Source organism: Leptinotarsa decemlineata, unplaced genomic scaffold, assembly GCF_025532065.1.
Source record: "Leptinotarsa decemlineata unplaced genomic scaffold, Ldec_3_MD MMD2_tig00000199_RagTag_RagTag, whole genome shotgun sequence".
In the NCBI taxonomy this organism is placed as follows: domain Eukaryota; kingdom Metazoa; phylum Arthropoda; class Insecta; order Coleoptera; family Chrysomelidae; genus Leptinotarsa; species Leptinotarsa decemlineata.
In genome coordinates this window covers 16,025,223-16,045,555 of record NW_027412544.1, presented here as the reverse complement: position 1 = coordinate 16,045,555, position 20,333 = coordinate 16,025,223, and the positions used below count along the sequence as shown (strand labels likewise).

General features: G+C 33.4%; 1 protein-coding gene and 2 long non-coding RNA genes across 6 annotated transcripts in view; 1 reads left to right on the top strand and 2 right to left on the bottom strand.

Moving 5' to 3' along the window:
* Window positions 1–20,333, bottom strand: part of LOC111512105 (hexokinase type 2) — a 152,162-nt gene that overhangs the window by 39,735 nt on the left and 92,094 nt on the right. The window contains exon 1 of one of the 4 annotated variants that reach the window (XM_074173050.1): window positions 18,110–18,175. The exons of the other annotated variants lie outside the window; for them this stretch is intronic. Coding sequence (XP_074029151.1) covers window positions 18,110–18,160 — 51 coding nt within the window. The 5' untranslated portion in view covers window positions 18,161–18,175. Of the gene's footprint in view, window positions 1–18,109; window positions 18,176–20,333 lie in introns of those variants that run through there. 4 annotated transcript variants of the gene reach the window in all.
* Window positions 2,990–4,696, bottom strand: LOC141481468 (uncharacterized). The gene is made up of 3 exons (XR_012464995.1): window positions 3,910–4,696; window positions 3,752–3,844; window positions 2,990–3,449 (listed from the first exon to the last, which is right to left on the bottom strand). It is a non-coding gene; the product is annotated as an uncharacterized lncRNA (long non-coding RNA).
* LOC141481469 (uncharacterized) overlaps window positions 17,226–20,333 on the top strand; it is a 45,194-nt gene continuing 42,086 nt past the window's right edge. Inside the window, exon 1 of the long non-coding RNA XR_012464996.1 lies at window positions 17,226–17,689. This is a non-coding gene — a long non-coding RNA (uncharacterized lncRNA). The remainder of the gene's footprint in view (window positions 17,690–20,333) is intronic.

Below are 20,333 nucleotides of genomic sequence, written 5' to 3'. Positions count from 1 at the left end.
CAGAATACTTATGCGAAAGGTCGAATGTAAAATTTTACCTTTTTCAAGAGGGCATGAAAACTGATTATTTTTACATGTTTTATCAAAATTAATTCCACTCGACTACAGAATTTTTATAGATATACAAAATTGAAGCAGTTGTAGATGCAGAAGATGCAGAGTAGAGTATTTAACTTATTTAACTTTAATCCCTGTCGAATTTCTTTCAATGAATTCATCATTAAATTTTGGTTTCATCACTCAGGTATAAAATATTGATTCGCTAAATATATTTCTGGAAACACAACTTTTTTTTACTGGTATACTGAATTGAGGTTTGACTAGCGTTGTAATGACACCAGGATGCAAAGCCTCTTGTGTACTGAAGATATTAATTCAATCCTACATAGTGGTTTTATCATTCAGATTTAAACTACCAGTTCGGTATAAGTATGAAAACATTTTAAGACTCGTTATCAGATGGTTCAAAGAAATACCCAAGGTGAGCATCAGATTCGCTACACATCATCAGTAAAGGGGACACAATGATACCTAGAGGTTGTTTACTCGTATTGCGAAGTAAACAAAAAACAGAATAACAACCGATTGTTTGGGTGTCCCAACCAATGTGGAACGAATCCGCAAACATTTATTCATTCACAATAATTTCGAAAGGCTTCAACTATTTACTGTTTCATTAGAAATGTTGAAATAATTCATTTTTTTAGAAATCGTGATATCATAAGAGGAATTTTTTTGTCATGTTGATTAAAAGTTCAGCTGAAATAATCATGTAATTATATTTTTCCAAAGAAATGAACTTTAAACGTTCAAGCCAGTCTCGAATATACCTAAACAGTAGGTTAAATGGGCTGACACCTATCAGAAAACAACTACTTCCCTGGCTAATACCACGAAGGGCGTTGGATTATATCCGACAGGGGTCAGTGCAGGAATGTTCACAGAAAATTTCCTGCATATGCAATTGGCAATACAAATGAAAGAGTCGACCTTCAATTTTGGAACGGGCACACTTTCGGTCGACTCTTTCAGTTGTATTGTCAATTGCATATGCAGGAAAATTTCTGTGAAGATTCCTGCACTGACGCCTGTCGGATATAATCCAACGCCCTTCGTGGTATTAGCCAGGGGAGTAGTTTTCTGATAGGCGTCAGTCCATTTAACCTACTGTGTAGGTATATTCGAGACTGGCTTGAACGTTTAAAGTTCATTTCTTTAGATTTGTTTGTTGCCAGTCTTCAAGCATAGCCCACTGACTAATAAGAAAAATTATATTTTTGTTTTGATATATTTATAACACTTTTCAATGAAAGTGTTATTTTAAAAACAATAAAACTTTACGACCAAACAAATTTCATCATTTACCTACCTACACTCCAAAACCCAAAGAAAAATGATAACGAAAAAGCAAGTGGAAGTGAAACGAACGTTCTGACAGACCAGCACCTGAGAATGAGTTTATTGCCTCTTCGAATTCTGACTTGTACATTTATCCATAAAATCATCACAAGGTGACAACTTGAGATGTATTTCGCACTAATTGGAGCTCGCCAGTGTAGCATAGAAATGTCCAATCCAATAGTTAATGACCGGAGCATTTTGACATTATTCTGACAACGCATATACGAGGTTGAAACACAGAATAGGCTCATTCAATCAATTCTAATTTTGTGCATTCTGTACATATTTTGATAGTAGGTCTAAGGTCTAAAGTGAGTGGGTCTATTCGACCCTCCACCGCAACCCGCAAGGGTTTATTGTGGCTCACACATATTCACACTCGGCCAAATAAACCCAGCTTCTTAACGAAGCCGATTAGTTTGTATGGTGAGTGGTCCTTCAGGTCAGATGGTGAGAGTACGGATCTGCCGAACTCAAAGAACCTGATTCGGTCCCCAGCGGGTCAGGCACAAAGTATATGCTCTGCAGTTTCATCATTTTCCAGACAGAGGCGACACACACTGTCTTCCGTCCACAACTCTTTTTGCCATCCAGGTGTTTATTTTTGATAGTGCTCATCATCCAGAATTGAATGGCAAAACGTTTTAATCAATATTAATACCGTTAACTGCGCATTGGTCGAAAGCTAGTGTGACGTCACTAGATATTTGCAGTACAATGTTTAAATTATGTCGGAACTGTTATAAAGCGAATCGTTTAAGGTTTAAGGTTTAAATGAGGATGTATTCAGTTCAGGAAAGTTTTAATGAGGCAGACACATGTAATTTGTCACAGGTCGACTTATTCGTGGTTATGAAATACTTCAATAAGAATAGAGGCTGAGTTTTTCATTCAAATGTAATGAATGAAAGCGTTTTCAAAGTTCAATTATTCAGATTTACATTTCTTGCAGCAATAATGAAACTGAAATGAATTGATGGATGTAGAAATAAAACTTCCTATGTTTTTCACCACGAAACGAATACGAATTGTATTCGTGAAACTATGAAACTGCAGTAACGTTAGTTACAATGTCACCAAAACAAAGTGTTATAAAAACAGGAAGTTATAAATCTCCCAATAATTTATTCTCAACCCACATAGCAATAGATATTCCAAGTATATTTCATGAATATACATTTAAGGATATTGTATTATGCTATGAATATGCCATGGATATATATATCTTCTGGAGAATATTCCCTGGAAGTGCTCCTGGCGAACCTTTGATATATTTTAAGAATATTCCTTGGGAATATTCTTGGAATATCTTATAATATTCTTAGAATATCTAAGGTATATTCTATTAAGAATATTCCAGGAATAGAACCCGAGGAATATTCATAAAATATTCAGGATATTCTTAGTTTATTGTAGGAATATACAATAGAGAAACACCATAGAATATTCTTTAAATATATTTTATGAATATTCTAGGAATATTTGGAATATTCCAAGAATGTGACGAGTAACCGCTATTAGGCATGTATATATTGCATTTTGATACAAGATTCACATAAGTAATAAAACACATAATATTCATAAACAAATATATTTTAAAAACAATATACACTGAAATATTTGACGTTTCAACCAATATTAAAAATAAAAAATCCAATTCAAAATATTTATTCACTGAATAAAATATTCCTGAATACTGTCATATTACAAATATTAGAAATGTATTCAAATTAGGATGTTCCTACTCTCAAACAAATGTATACTAAAAAATATACTAAAATAACAACTCTGTGAATTCATCAGCACTAATTAAAAAATAATAAATATATCATTTCATTGAAAAAGAAAAAGTGTATTACATCAAGAAATAGGTTAGGTTAGGTTTCTCACTTAGAAAAATAAACCCACAAATGAAGTATTTAAAATGAGTGGTATGATGGGTTCTTCAATGAATTTCACTTACTTAAAGTTATTCAAACTTTGCTCACCAGAATAGTTGTCCTTATATTTGTCCAACAATGCATCAGCCAGTGTTTCAATAGTAATACCTGGAACAAAATGTACATTAACATTCATTATCACTATTTGAAAGTGGCACAATAAAACTGGAATAAAAATCAAATAGATATTTTTCGCATAGGTTACTCATGAACATTTACAACATTTTATGACTTGGAGAGCAACTTGCATTGTCTTGTTGAAAAGTAATCATTACGTTTTCAGTTCCTTGGCGCACCTGCCTGTACTAGGTACCACTCTGTTTCCTTTTTGGGCAAATTGATACTATCTTGAAAACGAGTGATAAAAATTATGAAAAAAAATGATAAAAAAGAATGTGTCATTCACTTACTTTTCTCTATTGAAGATACACAACTGAAATCACTCTAGTTCAAACATGTACTTAGTCAAACCAACAAATCCCACACACCAACTCTCCTCGAACCTAAAATGAGGTATAGTAGGTTAATCACCATGACTTTACTATCGATACTATTGCATTTTACTTACTTTTATTGAAGACTGAATAGATGCAACTCTCCTGTTTGAAGATCCAAAATCAAACTATTCGCTGTACTGCAAATTGGACAACCCCAAATTATAAATGGTACACTGAACGTGACAGAATTATACTTTGATAATAACACCAACACACCATGCATTACACACGCGAACCTGCCACGTCAACCGCCATGTTGAATCAAATGTCGAATTTAACGCAAATGTACCATGCATTAAGGGACAGCCGCTTTCACAGAGCTTATTCGACTGTCGCGCGCTACACTTCAATTGACCAATGAGAAACGTTTACTCCAATTCTTCACTTCCTCATTTCTCTGTTTCCAGGATTTTTCGCTTTGTAATTAAATAATTTCAAATACAAAAAGACAAATAGGATGAGAATTAACCAATTTATTGATGCAATTGGTTCATTTATTGGCCCATTCAAATTTTTTTGTCGTTTCCAACAGTTGCTGTTGGAGCAATTCAGCCAGAATTTTTGCGTTGAGTTCAAAAACTGGTTAACACTATCAGGGTTATATACATTAGGTTATGCATTCGATTAAGATCTTCAAATATTTTTGTTTTTAATATTATTGAATTATTTGAATACGTTATTATAAGATAATTCAAAATTCCATTGTATAGAATATTCCAAAATATACCGTGGGGATATATTCTAAGAATATACCATATGGTATATTCGATCGACAATATTCTTAGAATATTCAAGGGAGAATAATCCATTTATAGACATTCTATGCACATTCTTTCGGGAATAATCCTGCCATATTCATTCAAGCATATTCTATGGCATGTATATATTCCAAGAATATTCTATGAATATTTGGAATATATACGTTCGTTTTATGATATACAGGGAATATTCCATGAATATCTAGTGCTGTGTGGGAAGAAATGCCGGAAATCTAATAGTCATCAGTCAGTTGACAAGGTGTTATTTACGGTTATCAGATTTGACGGCTCAGTTAAGAATAAGTTTGATTCAATTGTATTGTATATTCCATAGTTGTGATAAAATTCAATTATGATGGAGTCTTTGTGCACATACATTATCACAGCCCAGACAGCTGAGAATTATTTTCAACAAAAGGGTACTATTTTTTTCATTTTTGGACAAAGGAAGATCTTCAAGACAGTTGCCAAATTAATCTTGATGAAATTTCCGAAGGAGTAAACAACTAAACACATTTGGAAAAGGCGTAGTGTCTGAATCTGATGTTATTGTTATTTGAAATGTTATCGGTGAAATCTCTGACGTATAAATGGAAAATACTAACGGGAATTGGGAAATAATCCAGGAAATCTTATCTATATTTCGAGACATTCTGAATATAATCTTTATAATCTCCTTTCACATTCAGTGAATAAGCTCTGAATAACAAGATAAAAGTGAGAATTTCGCAATTAATATTTACAGCACCCTATCAATTCACAAGTGTGATCTTGCATTAGTATCTAACAATTTCGTGGATATATGGAGGTGATTAATATACGAGTATAAATGATCGGCAATTTGGATTCCGACGCAGTCGGAATTTTAACCCTTCTATCACCAACCCCTATATTTTAATAGCCATTTAGTTAATTAAATTATTGTTATTCCCGCCAGGCGTCTACCGGTGTCACTTCTCATTCAGTAAACAGCACGGAGTAGGGATGAGGATGAGAGAGGTATTCTGTCTCTCACACAATAAGCCTTCTCTCACTGCCTACACAATTTTCGGTCACTATTATTGTTTATCCATCGAGCGCAGATACTGTTTGCGATGCCCCCGAAGCCTGTGAATTATATAACGGAGTTTTTGAACTCATTGGATTTATATATATATATATATATATATATATATATATATATATATATATATATATATATGAAATCTAGAAAGGTTAATGCAGTCAAGCTGCTGGAAAATAATTAATTTTTTTATATATATATATATATATATATATATATATATATATATATATATATATATATATATATAATAAGTACACTAAGTTTTGGCCTACTGCATACCCAAATATTGTTTCACTAGCTGGGCTGTTGTTACAAAGAAAACTCTTTGTTATATGTCAAGCTTTCGGTATAATTCACACCTTCGTCAGGACAACTACAATAATAAAATTATATATCTTCTAAAAAATATATAAATATGGAGAACTTACTAACGTGAGAATAAAATATAAAAAGGTTCAAAAACAGATAGAAAAACATTAAATAATGACAGTTGATAAAAATTTTTGGCTGACAATGTCAAGTGGGAAAATTCTGAATGATACTCGAATTACTAGATCTTTTATTTTCTTTATCATATTTCAGTAGGTACGTGTAAATTTTGCTAAGACTATCAATATCAGTTCGTTTATTCATTGAATGTTCTTCGTTGTTAATATGTATCATTTCCAAAAATATTCTTTTAGTTGTATTGGTTTCTCTATCTAAAATATTTGGATTTTCAAAATTCATTTTATGATCCTCCGAATTAAAATTTTTATCAACCGTCATTATTTAATGTTTTTCTATCTGTTTTTGAACCTTTTTATATTTTATTCTCACGTTAGTAAGTTCTCCATATTTATATATTTTTTACAAGATATATAATCTTATTATTGTAGTTGTCCTGACGAAGGTGTGGAATATACTGAAAGCTTGACATATAACAAAGAGTTTTCTTTGTAACAACAGCCCAGCTATTGACTGCAACCTCACAATTGAACTATATATATATATATATATATATATATATATATATATATATATATATATATATATATATAAATAGAGATTTTATCGAGTGTGCATGATATAAATCAAAAATTAAACAATTTGTGGACACAACACTCAAAAAAGGGGGGCAAACCGCGGACACGTGTTTCTGGCTATTGGCCTCATCAGCGCAGTGCAGCCAAGTGTAAAGATGGGAAACACTTGTTTGCCGCACGGAGTCAACAACAGAAGCCAACCGCACATTTGTGGTTCCAGTTAGAAGACCTAGAATTCCCATCTTTACACTTGGCTGCACCGCGCTGATGAGGCCAATAGCCAGAAACACGTGTCCGCGGTTTGCCCCCCTTTTTTGAGTGTTGTGTCCACAAATTGTTTAATTTTTGATTTATATCATGCACACTCGATAAAATCTCTATTTGTATTTATCCTGGACCCGGATGTCACGCAGGTAGCTATAGCTGCCTCCGTGGTCATGTTAGATGTAGCCTGGGAATTCTAGGTCTTTTAACTGGAACTACAAATGTGCGGTTGGCTCCTGTTGTTGACTCCGTGCGTTTGTGTTGTTTCCTGATTTCGGCAAACAAGTGTTTCTCATCTTTACACTTGGCACTTGGCGCTTTCGACAGTTGGTAGTACTGTCATCTTCTAGGCACTCCTCAAACTGAACTGGTCATCCTGTTGTCTGCCTCTTTATACGGTCAGAGCGTCTTAACTCAGGTATTTCAGGTACTTTAGGTAAATTTGCCTCTATTTGTGCTGCATCAGGTACTCTTTTTTGTGTTAGATCTTCTCTAGGAATGTGTATGGTTTTGTTTAATATATTGAATGTGAGGTCTTGTTGTGTTTTGATTTGTACTTGTTCCTCGATAAGTGATTTATGACTGTTAAATTTATGGATGTTCAAGTTTTCCCATGCGGTTTCCCTTGTTGACTTGTTTTATGAGTTTTATGTTCTCTGGTGGGGGGAAATTATGTTTGTTTTGTATGGCGTGTGTTGCAAGGTTTGATTTATATACTGTTGGATTTATGTATGCCTTTTTGTGCTCTTTGTACCTTTGGATCAGTTTTTTCTTGGTTTGGCCGATATAGAATTTGTTGCAGTCCGAGCATTGTATACTGTATATCCCGTTTTGGTCTTTGTCTTCTTCTTTTTCATAGTTGTTCATTTTTTGTGTTATCTTCGTGTTCGGCTTGTATGTGATGTTCAGTGGTTTTGGTTTGGTGTCCCACGTACGTAAATGCTGTCCATAGTTGTGTTGTTTTGTCTGTTGGGGTGGCTTGATCCTTGTTCTGTATTTTTTGTTTGATTCTGTTTTCTAGTTCATCTATTGTCTTGTGGGTGTATCCGTTTTCGTTCGCTATTTGGTATATGATTTTCCGTTCTTTGTTTCGGGCTTCATTGCTGAGTGGTATCCTTAATATTCTATATATGAATGCGTTATAGGCAGCCATTTTGTGTGATGGTGGATGGTTTGAACTTGCCAAATATATATATACATATATAGGGTTAACAGGGTCTCTCAGTCAAAAAATCAAAAATCAAACTCTGCTTTACTTTGCCAAGCTTTCGCTTCTAATGGGAAGCTTCTTCAGGGCCTATAATTCAATGAGTTGTGAATATTTTCGCCATTGAATAACATTACACATCATACTTACAGTAAAAATGAGTAGAAAATAATAAATTTAACATATAAATTGACGAAAAAGTTATACATGTATAGGATTTTTTGTGGGTTTGACAAATGTCATACCTTCACATAAAAGTCATATTTCAATGGGTATGATGATTTCATAATTTTTGACTCTGAAGAAAGAGTTATTGATTGATACAATTTTCATTATCATTATGTTTTTGATGTAGTTCCAGTAAGTTACTGTATATACTACTGAGATTATCAATGTCAGTTTTATTATTCATATAATAATAAATTGTTACTATATAAGTTACTGTATATACTACTGAGATTATCAATGTCAGTTTTCTTAGTCAACGCATCTCTTGATGCGTTGACTTCGAGATAATACATATTCAAAATAAACTCTCATTTCTACCTTCGAGTAAAATATAATTAAAAAGTAACGTTACGGTGTCTCTACATGAAATATATTTGAGAAAAACTAATGTGTGTAAATGCAATTCATGCCAAAACAATTATTTTCATATTTTTATGTAGTTTGTGCGTTAATCTCAAAAACGGTTCAATCGACGGTTTCTACTAAATATAGTAAACTTCACTCAACATTTATTGTTTGATTTATTTCAACAGGTTCATAAATACAAATTCGATCAATTTAAAGAATCACATCAAACGTTTGTTGGCAAAAATACAGTTCACACGATTCAGCTGGTGATATTTATATGTTAGAAAATCTGGAAAAACAGCTGTATCATTTTAAAATTAGTATCAATTGATATTTTCATATTCTATTATGGCAGTTTACAAAAAACAATGTATTCCTCTCTCTTGAGTCATCTAAAAATGATTGGTATACTGTTAGCTAGACATTTTTATACAGAAATAATTTATTTAACTTTTAATTGCAGCAACGTAATATTTGAAAAATTAAATCAATATATAGCGAAACCATCGAATGATGTAAAGAAACTATTTGAATTATAGATATGATAATTAATTGGCAAAACACATTCCACGAATTCACTCGTATAACGTATTTCTCAGCGATATTACATCATAAAAATAAAATGCGATGTTGTCAAAAACTGCTTCTCGTACCTCTCGTACTACTCGTATTATGTAAATAAATAATAAAGGAGTTCTTCAATATTGAATTGGACGAATCTATCAGTGACGTTTCAGTTTCACATTTAAGAAACCATATTAATTTGCGATTTTAATTAATTGACACTTATGGGTTTGTAAAGGAAATGAAACAGTAGTCAACCCTATTATATACGTTAGCATATTGGTACAGGATCCATTTGGGAAAATAATCATATCACCCCCTTCTTGCCCCGTATCAAAATTCAAGATAATTTATTTCTTTGTCATATGTGTTACTGGGTTCTCATTTTCGTAGATAAATCGTCACCCTATTCAATCTTGTTCTTTATTTTTATAAGTTCCTGTTGAGTGGTTTTGGAAACATAAAAAATTATAGTATTAGTATTATACCAATAATTAATGAAAGCTGGGTTTCAATCTGTTCCAATAATTTTCAAGGGCGTAGCAGTAGTAGATTGAAAATTTATTTTATACAGTTATAATCATGAATAAATTTGTGTTGTTTCTATTTTCATATAGAGGAATAATAATGCAAAAATACTGAATGAATGAATGTTTGAAATAAGTATCTACGTGAATATAAATTCAACTGTTGAAAAACTAATAAGGTCAATTCTTGGTGTTCTACCATACATGAGTACAGGTCCAGTTTTCTTTTTTCTATATTTGATTATATTGAAGTTGTAAATCTTCGAATATTTCATGAAAGAAGTCGATCCATCATATCTTCTTTATCCAGATTGTAAATTGTACAGCAGACTCAGATCACCAATAATATAACCGGTATTTTGACCTTTTTTTATCTAATCCCAAAAGACCTTCGGCTTGGTTTGAAAAATGAGAACCAATTTGTGACTTTTTGTACTGTTCTGTTACTTTAAGACCTATTAAACTATCAAAGTTGCCTACTTATTCTCAAAATTTTTCAATTATCTTGGACGTTGGGTCAGTTTTAATTCACAGGGGTATGCCTTCAATGCTGCTTGACTGTATGATAGACTATATATATTACGAGTACTAGGTTGCAGATAACTTTTTCGAAAGATTTTTGGACAAACGCCAACTTCTCTTCTTCTTCTTGGATTTATAAGTGTCCCAGTTGTTGGTTTATAAAAAATTCAAATTGGATTTAGCATTGCACCATTCGACAGGGAGTGTGGTTCTCGTAGATTAAAACTACCCTATTTGCAGTATGTTGAATCCTAAATGCGCCAGTGGCGTTTTTGAAATCACACAGATTATTTTGACGGAAAATTCAGCTTCAGCTTAAAAGCTGCCATGGACCATATAAAACTTGACCAACGTAGACGATCAATGTATTTTTAGTCTATTAATTAATTATCAATTATTATGGGTAATATTTTGTTGTTTTTCGTGCGTTCCTCAAGTGAAGAACAGCACAAAAATGCATTCGATCAGTCAATTCCAACAGATTTAGACCTAGAAACTTTCTCTCCAGAAAGAAATAGGTCTTTTCATGCATTAATTTTTTCGGATCATATGGAGTGTTCAATGAGTTTTCGGGACGCATGAAGTGTTAGTGAAGTGTTAGTGTTATGAAAAACTTTTATAATTTTTATAAATGAATAGGGGTGTAATAACACTTCTAAAATGCGAATCATGAAATTATAAAACAACAGCAAAAATTAATTGGCGCTCCGGGGCGACTTCATTGATTCCAGTGGCGCATTTGCTTTTTCAGCTGCAGGAAAACCCGGAAAAACCTGCAGCACAACATCATCTGAAGATCTTGAGCTGCCAATATCCTCTCTCTCATAAAACAAAATGTAAGGTGTCTCCAGAAGATCCAATAAATTCAATACATCGCCAAAACACATAGTGACACGACTATCGTCAATCGTAAACCAGCCCGTTTCGTCTTTGACCAAGGTGTAATAATGACCAGATTTAACGACAGAACTACAGTGAACAATGACTGCCTGAAGATTATAATAGTAGTCTGCTAGATTGAAGTGTTCATCTATTTCGAACCTTCGTAAGAGTTTGGTGCTTCCGTCAGAGGTGACACAAACACCAATTGATAATGTCACTGTCCAGTAACTTAAAAAAACTGTTGAAGCATCCTGTGAGTAAGCATGCTGTGAGTAAGCATCCAAACAGATTCAAATTTAATTTAAAAACTATTGATTTTGCAACAATTCACAACTCAAAGACTACTCAAAATATAATTTGAAGGGCTTCTCAATCGACCCCTAATGATGTAACTTCATATTCAGATCAGTCAAGTGTTAATTCATATCTACCAGAATCCACCTGTCATTGTCATAATCAAATGGGTTGCCTTTTTCTAACATGCAAGTTTGAAGGGTCACGTATTGCAAAAAATCTTTCTAAAACTACTTCTCGACTGAGCCAACTAACTTCGGTAAAATAAGGGACATCAGAAAACTTTTCGCTCAAATCTTGTAAAAACTGCCTGAACTGTCGGTGATTTAGTCCTTTGTTCCTTATAAAATTTACTATTTCAATTATAGGTTGCATGACAAGGTCCATTTTCAAATGTTTGGATGCCGATGATTCCTGGTGAATTATAGAGTGAAATTCCACAAAATTCTCTACTAAGTTTATTAAAGTCGAGTTCATATTTTGCTATCAAATGCTCAATTGCAGAATAAATATCACTTGCTGTTGTAGTACCCGTCAATGGAGCGCATTTTAATAATTCTTCAGTTATTTCAAAGTTACTGTTAATACCTTTTATAGAAACCTTAAGTTTAACTGTATAAACAGTATCAATGCTCTCGTCAACAGCCAGTGAAAAGTTTGTGAAATACTTAATTTTCTTTTTCAGTTGAAGAGCCAAATTTTGAGATAAATCATTTATTCTTGAAGCAACAGTATTTCTTGACAGCGAAATATTTTGAATTATTGACTTTTGAAATGGAAATGAAACATCTGCAACTTTCAACATACATTCTTTAATAAAATCACCATCAGTGGAAGGTTTTGATCTCTTCGGGATTTTTAACGCAATAATAATAAAACTTGATTCCAGGGCACCATCGCTCTAATGTTCTTAACAAAAATAATAGGGTATTTCCGCTTGTTGCTAAGAGATGGCGTTACTGTCTATGAATGATATGTTTAAAAAAATCTGTTTAAAATCTGTTTTTCCGTTAATCAGCTGTCGCCCCCATACGAACGACACAAAATGAATGGAATGGAATTCCTAATTTTCAACAATCCATTCAATTTTGAAGCTTCACAGGCACCAGTTCATTTGCAAATAGAGTTGATAGATCTTCAATCAATTTTGAAAAAAAAATATTTCAAGAGTTTGGATACCTATCCGGAATTGAAAAGAGAATGCAGCTCGCATTCTGTATGCATGTTTGGTAGTACCTATTCATGTGAGCAGATGTTTTCCGCCATGAAAATAAATAAGAACAAACATCTCCCAAGACTTACTAATGAACATCCCCAATCAATTCTTAAAATAATTACAATTAATTATTTTATCGTTGTTTTATAATTTCACAATGAATTTAATAAACTTTGATATTACATGCTACATAATTAACACGTAGCACGTAATTTCCAGACAAATCGAATGTAAAAAAACACTATAACATCAATTTCCTCCCTTAATCTCAAGTAATCAACAGCTACGAGTTTTAATTATTTCATTCACCTTCAAAGATTATTTATCGAATCTAAACATACCTAACTGTCGAATGCATGACATTTTTTGCCACAATAAGCCCAGCCCAATTTAAGCAAGGATAAATATTAATTGTTTGCGTTCCAGTTATAGCAGGACATTAATTATAATTACATTTCATTCCATTTCCGTAACATGTATAAGAGTTCAGAAACCTATAGTATCAGCAGTAGGTATACTACATTTCAAATATGAAGGTGGTCAATAAAAGCGATATAATAACGGAAGAAACTGTCAGGAAGTAGTTCCTTCTAGAATTTTATGGTGGTAGACAAAAATCAGTAACTGATTAAATTTCAATGTTACAAAAGTTGTAAACTAGTTTATTTTGCATTCATGATGCAATATCTAGTGTGGTAAAATGAAATGGTAAATATGATGTTAAATTGTGAATTAGTAAATGACAAAGAAATTATTTTATGCATATTAAATAAGAATGAACACCCTGAATGTAATATTTCTAATCATAACATGACTCCAAAACAATATTATTGGCTAAATGATATCTATCTAAAATGGCTTGTATACAGGGTGTAACTGAATAAGTGTAAAACATTTAAGAAGGTGATTCCTCATCGAAAAAAAGATAGGATCTTTCATATAAAGAAACCTCATTGGAAGCATCCCTTGTTAAGATACATCCCCTTAAAGGGGGTACATAAAATTTGTATAACAATTTTTTTCACAAGCACTGAAAAAGTTACAATATTGAAATTAACCTGACGTTTTGTACTACCAAAAAGACACTTAGCCACTAATTTATTTGGTTTACCCCATGGTTGTAAGGGGTGGAAAACGCAACCCCTAAAATTTATTTCCAATGTAACTTTTTGTCTTATTTGTTTAACATTTAAAAATTTATTTCCGATAGCTGGTTTATTCTAAACAAAAAATGTCTCTTGGGTTTTTTGCCCAAAATCAACCACTTCGCAGCAAAAAATTATTTTACGAACAACTACAGAGGCACATCGTCATAAATGCGAACTGGATTTATTGTTATTTTGTAGTTAGTACCTGCATTAAACGATTAAAGGGTAATAAACAAAACTAATTTATTTGAAACAAAACACACAACATGTAGAAATCATAGTAAATGTTCAATATGTCTACCTTCAGACATTACGCGTGCGTCTAGACGTCGGCGCATTGAGCCACGTATTCGCTCAAATATTCCTGGAGTCTCTCTGATTACCTTGCACGCATCGATGATACGGTTTCTTAAGTCCTCTACATCGCGAACAGGAGTACGATAAACCAAATGCTGTGAATGGCCCCAAATAGAGAAATCGAGAGAATTGAGATCCGGGGATCGAGCGGGCCAGTTCTGTGGTCCTCCTCGACCTATTCACTGATTTGCATATGTTTCAGTTAAATGCTGACGTGCTACTTGACTAAAATGGGCGGGAGCCCCATCATGCATAAAAAACATATTCCTTCTGACGCCCAACTTCCTCTAGCAGTACTGGATGCACTTCTCTTAAAAATTGAACAAATATTCTATGTGAACAAATATTCTATGTGAAGGATGCTGCCGTTGATGAAACATTTCAGCATATCTTCTAGAAGCTTCTAACCCATTTCCCTGCGACAGACCGTAAACGTAATGCATATCAGCCATTTCCTCATTTGTGTATGCCATTTTGATAACAAGTGAATTATTAAAGTAAAAAATTAAGAACAGAACAACAGCACACAATTAGTATTAATTCAATTTCGAAAATTCACAAACTGACAGCGTCATACCAATTTAATTGTCACTATCGCTAATAGCGACCTACTAGATAGATTAGTTTCGTATTTTCGCATTTATGACGATGTATCTCTGTAGTTGTTCGTAAAATAATGTTTTGCAACGAACTGGTTTATTTTGGGCAAAAAACCCAAGAGACATTTTTTGTTTAGAATGAAACACAACAAAATGAGCGGATCAATATTTTCAAATCCAGGCTGCACTTCGGTCACTGACGAACCCAAAAGTAGTATCAATACTGGTCTGGGAATGCCTTGAAGAACTGAGGAAACTGGCGGACAGAAATAGATTGACTATATACTGGGTGTCAGGACACTCGGGCCTCACATGTAACGAAAGAGCCCTGAACCAGCTGTGGGAATACCAAAATCATTGGTACGGAACCATATTGGTAAATTAGTTCATAATAAGCATAAGTAGTACTGGGAAAATACACCCAGGAACACACACAGGGAAACCTTTATAAAGGTTGATTGCTTCCTTCCTTTCTTTGAAAGATTCTCAAATTCTTTTGTATGAAGATAGAGAAGTAGAAAGCCAAATCATTCCTTTCCCAAAAATTAATCTCTCCTAAAAATATATCCTTTCAGTTTTTTATCGCCCTTTTTTGGGCATTTTCACCTGGCAAAATCTGAAAAATATGAAAATTAAAATGGAGAATAATTTCGCATATGAAAAATATAGCTAAAAAATAATAATATTTATCTTACCGTTTCAGATGCCAAAATCTGCATTTGTCTTCAGAAATGAACAGAATTCAAATATATATACAGTTATTCCTTTGTTGATTGCTGATTTTTTATTTCTCGACTTCTTAGACACCTATCGACTTCTTGACATCAAATTTTCATGTTTTTCAGATTGTGTGAGGTGAAATTACTCAAAAAAGGTCGATAAAAAACTGATTTTCCACCACAATCTCCAGTTTACCTGAAGATCAAAAATTTTTTTTGTAAGTGAAATTTTACATCAATTCTACAAATAGCGTTCCAGTGGAAAGCAATTGGGGGTTACTCCTATAAGTTTTTTGTTTCTTTGTTTGGTATTTCAATTCATATTACAAGAAATACTGATTTGCTTTCCTCACAGATCATGGAAGAAAATCCAAAATAATTCAGTGATCATAGCAGATCACTAAATTAAAAAAAATACTTCGCAAAATTCTCTCCAAAATAGAATATTTTTATGTGAAATAAACTGCTGAATTAACAATTTATACATAAATAGATTTGGAAAAGCTGAATACACTTAATTGAATTAATGAATCGAAGAGGTTTTTTGTATTGAAGTGTATAATTTTTAAAATTCTTGCAAGAATTTTAAAAATTATACACTTTAATACAAAAAACCTCTTTGATTCATTAATTTATAAATATACTGGGTGTCCCATTTGAAATTTCAAACTTTGGTAATTTTCTGTAAAACTGGAATTGCTATAAAAATATTTTTGATACAATCAATACCAATTGTGATATCATTTGACCGCTAAAATTACACATTGATTCCGGGCAGACAAAAAATGTATAGGGGAGATCCTGAAGCGGTTAACATCCGGTATGTATTATGTAAATTTCACTGCGAATGTTTGGAGTACAAACAGAATGAGAAAAAGTGATTTCCGTGTAATTTAATGTTCATTTTTGAAAGTAGTTATTTACAATGAATTGTTCTGAAACTACAACTACAAACTGCGGTACCCACCGAGACGCCATTGGACCTAATAATTTCAATCCAGTTAGGGCTACAAAGTTCCTTATTGCTTCAAATAACTGCCAAATTTCAACTGAATCGGAGTAAGGATATTAAGGTCAATTTGCTATATTGAAACCATTTCATGATGTTTTTAAAATCTCTTTCTGATTTCATCTTGAAGTCTTGCCGTGTCTCCGAATTATAAAAGATTGCTGTGTCGTCAGCAAAACTGAGAATGTTTCCTTCGGAACCAAGACCGTACCTTGCGGAACTCCGTAAGTAATTGTTCTCGGACTACTTTTTTCCATCAATGTCTACTATTTGTCTTCGATTATTCAAATAGGAATTAAACAGTTCATATGCTCTAAACCGTATGCCGAAGTTTTCTAATTTCACGTGGAGTCTTTTATGGCAAACAATATCGAACGCTTTCGATAGGTCAACAAAGATACATAATGCAGGTTTTGATAAATCCAACAATTTGTAAATTTCTGATGTTAAAGTGAATATAGCATCCTCTGTTGACCCCCTCCTGAATCCGTACTGCTGTTCTGGAAGAAGGTTGAATTTTTTAAGGAATATAGTGAATCTTATTTTAATAATTTTTTCTAAAATTTCTGCTATATTAAAAATTAATGATATTGATCTGTAATTAGCAATATCAAGTCTATCTCCATTTTTTGCATAGTGGTTTTCTAAGGACGAGTTAGCAATGTGGGTGAGAGGGTCTACAATTAGCTCTGAAATATTTTTCAACATTTAAGTATTTATGCCATCACTCCCTGGACTCTTATTTGTTTTTTTAATTCTTTATAATTTGACATTTCCGCCGCATTTGTCGGATACATGAATATACTTTTTGTTATGATGCTCTATAATTTTCTCAAATGCTATCGGTGCATCAATTTTGTTTACGAGTTTGTAGCCTACTTCGCTTTAGTGTTCATCAAATGCATTTGAAATGTTTAGCTTTTCATGTATCATATTTTGGTTCTCCAATTTAATTTTATCAATATATCTTTGTGGTGTCTTTCTGTTACAGACTATTATTACCATTTTTTTCATTTCAACGTCCTGTGTCTCAAAAAAAACAACTCCCTGTATAATTATGGAGAAGTATAAAACCAAGAAAATATTTTCCCTAAAAATAATGTCCTCTAAAAAATAAGGTAAGTAAATATGAAAATATTTGTCTTCCAATTTCATTTTTGATATTTATTGAATATTAGCTTTGTCAGTAAATAAAACAGGTTTCGAACTACATATAGTTCCATAAAGCAATAGATGACGGAAATTCTAATGCCCTTTGTAGTCCGACTACATAAAAACAATTTTGGAAAATTTTAACTACTTCAGCAAATTTATTACGTCAAAAGAGTACCTACAAATAATTTAAATATCACCCAAGTACTCTCAAAAGCGCTATAATGCAACGTAAACTACTAAACAGCGAAAGCAAAATAAAAAAAAACCTAAGTCAGTACATTCACTTGAATGAATGGTATAGAAATGTGTGTTATTAGAAGAAAATAAAGTGCAATTCATTAACGAGGTTCATTTCGAAGGCCATTCACAAGCTGTCTACTTACTGTCGGTGTAACATATTCACTCAGATCAACCGGTCCCGCAAACGTCTTCATGTCTTCAAACAGAAGAAGAACTTAAAACTCCACCAGGGTTCGTGTACTACACGCGCTTTTCCTGTAATAGATGAGGTCACCTTGGCAGATGGTTCGTTCGCCTACAAGAGTCATTAAATGTAGACTCGCCCTTCGACTGTTTTTGATTTCTATCGTTCCCACACCAAGGGTGGTTTCAGACGTGGAACATCGTCCACGAGTCGTTTTCAGTCGTGTTTGGTGAGTGGTGCCACACCCCCAGACAACTTCGATTTCAGAGATTATGACGACACAACGTCTAGGCAAGTGGCACAGCCCTAATTTTCTGGCTCAGTCGTAACTACAAACAAGAAGTTGAAGAGTTTGAAAGTCTCAAAACAGGCAATTTTTCACCAAAAACTGAACAGTAGTGATTTCAATTTTATGCCTTTACCGAATTCTTTAAATCTATCACTGGTTACCAATTATGTAAATGAAGAAAAGAGAATTGAAACTTTCTGTTTTTTACCACTTTTCTAAAAGTAACGGCTAAATCCATCAATTCAATTATGTAAATACTTAGACCGAACGTAGAACGGATATACAATAAAGATTAAATTTTTATTGTAAAACAACGATAAAAATAAAAACAACAATAAAAATTAATTGGCGCTCCGGGGCGACTTCATTGATTCCAGTGGCGCATTTGCATTTTCAGCTGCAGGAAAACCCGGAAAAACCTGCAGCACCACATCGTCTGAAGATCTTGATCTGCCAATGTCCTCTCTCTCATAAAATAAAATGTAGGCACTCCGTTTCGTCTTTGACCAAGGCGTAATAATGACCAAATTCAATGCCAGAACCACAGTGAACAATGACTGCATGAATATTGTAATAGTGGTTTGCTAGATTGAAATGTTCATCTATTTCGAACCTTCGAAAGAGTTTCTTGCTTCCGTTAGAGGTTGAGTCTTGTATGAAATTCATCAGTGTTATTATTAGATTGACTGGTACCTCAGCTATACTTGTTTTCTTATAACAGTCAGTTAGTTTGGCAATACAGTCGATCATCACCTGTTAAAAATTCCATTTTCAGATGATTTACAATAAACTTTGCACGGACTGGTTATTAGTCATATTAGGAAACGCTAGATGAAGTTCCAAAAATTCACATAAGTTTTCACTACCTCTTGAACATTTACTGCAAAGTAAACAAGTGAGGATTTTTTCAGCAAAAGATTTACAAACACAAGACGAGATGGACTGTACGGAATCATTCAATCCAGATCGGTCAGGAGTATTGATATTGCTATTGTTTTGCTCACGAAGAGTATTCAACAAGAACCCCAAGAATTCGGAACAATTCGCTTGTTGTCCTAACGGGTATCTAGTGGACTTCAAAGACTCCAGGAAATCGGTTGGAGGGAAAGATGATACATTCTCACGAAACTGCAGTTGCATGAACAGGTGTTTGAGTTTGATAAATAAGTAGGGAACACTCCCGTTCTCGTTCATCATTAAAACCTTGTTCTTGAAATTCTTCGTCATGAACAACACTTGTAAAATGCTATTCATGTAGCAAGTGTTTCCTAAATTATCCAATCCAATTTTCTTCTCTAGATTTTCAAGACAACTCTCTACTGATTCGTAAGGAAGAACATGATCTCCATAAGAACCATTTCATGTTTCATGTTCAAGCTAGGATCGATCCTTCCAAGTGAAGAAGGGTTTCGTAGAGGGATCGATTCGGCTCTTGCTTCATGAAGCTCTTCTACTGAAAGGGAATTAGAACTACGAGGACTGCAACTCATATTTGGAGGGGCAAGAATGACCTAAGTCCATTGACCGCACTGAAAAAGAAGAAGGTGGATCAATCACTTGTGAATTAACCTTGACAAGGGATTGATGAATATCCACATATATCGGCTCGTTTCGAAGATATTTCAGTTCCGTACTGAAATTAGGGCAATGCATGATCTCATCAAAATTATGTGAAGGAGGAATAGTTCCAAGAACCGAAGCAGCATTGCCACGTTGAATAGCAATACTAATTATTTCTATCAAAAAAGATGTAGAACGGTGATCTTTCGTTGCTTGGCCTATTCTCCTTCCGAGTTCATGAACGAATAACAGAGACTCCGGGCCATAAACACCAAAAGTTTCAACCGCTACTGGATGGAACAGATAGTTGTTACCAAGATTTTGATATATTTTT